Source organism: Phaethon lepturus, unplaced genomic scaffold, assembly GCF_000687285.1.
Source record: "Phaethon lepturus isolate BGI_N335 unplaced genomic scaffold, ASM68728v1 scaffold40220, whole genome shotgun sequence".
NCBI lineage: Eukaryota > Metazoa > Chordata > Aves > Phaethontiformes > Phaethontidae > Phaethon > Phaethon lepturus.
The window spans coordinates 2,665-4,240 of record NW_010514789.1 but is presented as its reverse complement, the minus strand read 5'-3'; the positions used below and the strand labels follow the sequence as shown (position 1 = coordinate 4,240).

General features: G+C 62.2%; 1 protein-coding gene across 1 annotated transcript in view; it reads right to left on the bottom strand.

Moving 5' to 3' along the window:
- LOC104626134 (liprin-alpha-4-like) overlaps positions 1-1,576 on the bottom strand; it is a gene marked incomplete at its 5' end in the record, with an annotated part of 14,190 nt that overhangs the window by 10,293 nt on the left and 2,321 nt on the right. The window contains 3 exon segments of the mRNA XM_010293976.1: positions 385-625; positions 1,078-1,283; positions 1,538-1,576. The exon segment at positions 1,538-1,576 is cut by the window's right edge and continues 23 nt beyond it. Of these exon segments, the coding sequence (XP_010292278.1) occupies positions 385-625; positions 1,078-1,283; positions 1,538-1,576 (486 nt within the window).

Below are 1,576 nucleotides of genomic sequence, written 5' to 3'. Positions count from 1 at the left end.
CTGGGGTCCCCAGCTCCATCCCGCGCCTGCTGCACCCTGACCTGGTGTGGACAAAGCCAGGAGCAGGCTGGAAAAGGGGCCTGGACAAAACCCAACGGGATGGGAGCCACTCACTAGCAGTTTCCTCCGGTGCTTCCTCAAGTCGCTGGGCTGATTGCAAGGGGGAAAGCGAGAGAGACACAGAAAGGGGGGCAGTTAATGGAGACCCCCCCCGCAGAGCAGGCCCGGGGCCAGGCGTGCCAGGCTGGGAGACAGCAAACATGGGCAGCCCCGTTCCACATCACCCTCCCGTGCACCCGTGCGGACGCCGGGGCATCGCTCCCACCCCAGGCAGCCAGACGCACACCCTGTCCAGCCCCCCGCCCGCCCCGCGTGCCGCCTCACCAACGTCATGATCCCCATGCGGTCGAGGTCCTGTGCGGCGCTGCGGGAGGAGAGCTTGGGGGTGGAGCGGCCGCTGAGCGGTGGGGATGAGCTGGCCAGGGACAGGGCCGTCAGCGAGGTGGGGATGGAAGCCCTTTTGCAGAGCTGGGTGAGGTTGAGGCCCTCCATGCTGCCGCTCGTGACACGGGTCTCCAGCTCCTCTGCGCGGAGCTCGGTGGACTCCTTCTCCTCTTGGATCATCCTGGGGGAGCAACAGGGCTCAGGGCTCCTGGCTCCCCACTTTTCTGGGGAGTCATCTCACACCTGCCAGCCACAGGACCTCCCCACCCTGGGGAAACGCATCTCGGTGCTGTGACCCAAGCCCCTGATCTCCAGGAATGCAGCAAGGTCCATCAGGATCCACATAAACCGGAGCTGAGACACACCATGATTTCTTTTAATACTCATGGGGGACTTTTTTTAAATAATGATCCTTCCTGTGAGCCAGCACTGCTGCAGCTGAGGGGCAGGGAGCCATGCGCAGGAAGGATCAAGCCCTGTGGCTGGATGTCCTGGAGCCATTTCCCTGGCTGAAGCTGGACCAAGCCCTCAGTTTTAGGGTATTGGCGCCTCCTACCACTGCCCGGCAGTTTGTTCCCCCCGTCGGAGCCATTTCAGAGCAAGGCAGTGGTGCGTTTTGGCCACGCTCGCTACCTGATCTCCTCGTTGATGGCATCCAGCTGCTCCTGGAGCATCATGGCCAGTGTCTGGGCATCCGAGTGCCCACTGGGGGAGAGCACATCCATGGAGCTGAAGAGTGTCTCGCGGTCATCCTCGTCCACATCAGAGATCTCGGGGTCGCTGTCAAAGCCATGAGGCCCTGTGGCCAGGACGCTGCCTGCCTGGGCCTGCTCCCAGTCCTGGGGGAACAAGGTCCAGTGGTCCCACATGGCACCCCCATGTCTCCAGAAGCCAAACTGGAGACCTCCACACAACAGCCACACCTCAACACAACCCCAGTGGGGAAACCATTCCTACCATGTTACCCCCATCCACGCACCAGGTTAAGGAAATTGCCCCATGTCCCAAATCAGGGACGGACGAGACCAGCGTGCAAGGCGGGAGGAGACCCCAACCCCAACTCTGACCCCATGCTGGCATGAAGATGGACTACCTTGGCTGGCTCCTCTCGCCGGGCAGCAAATCGGCCCTT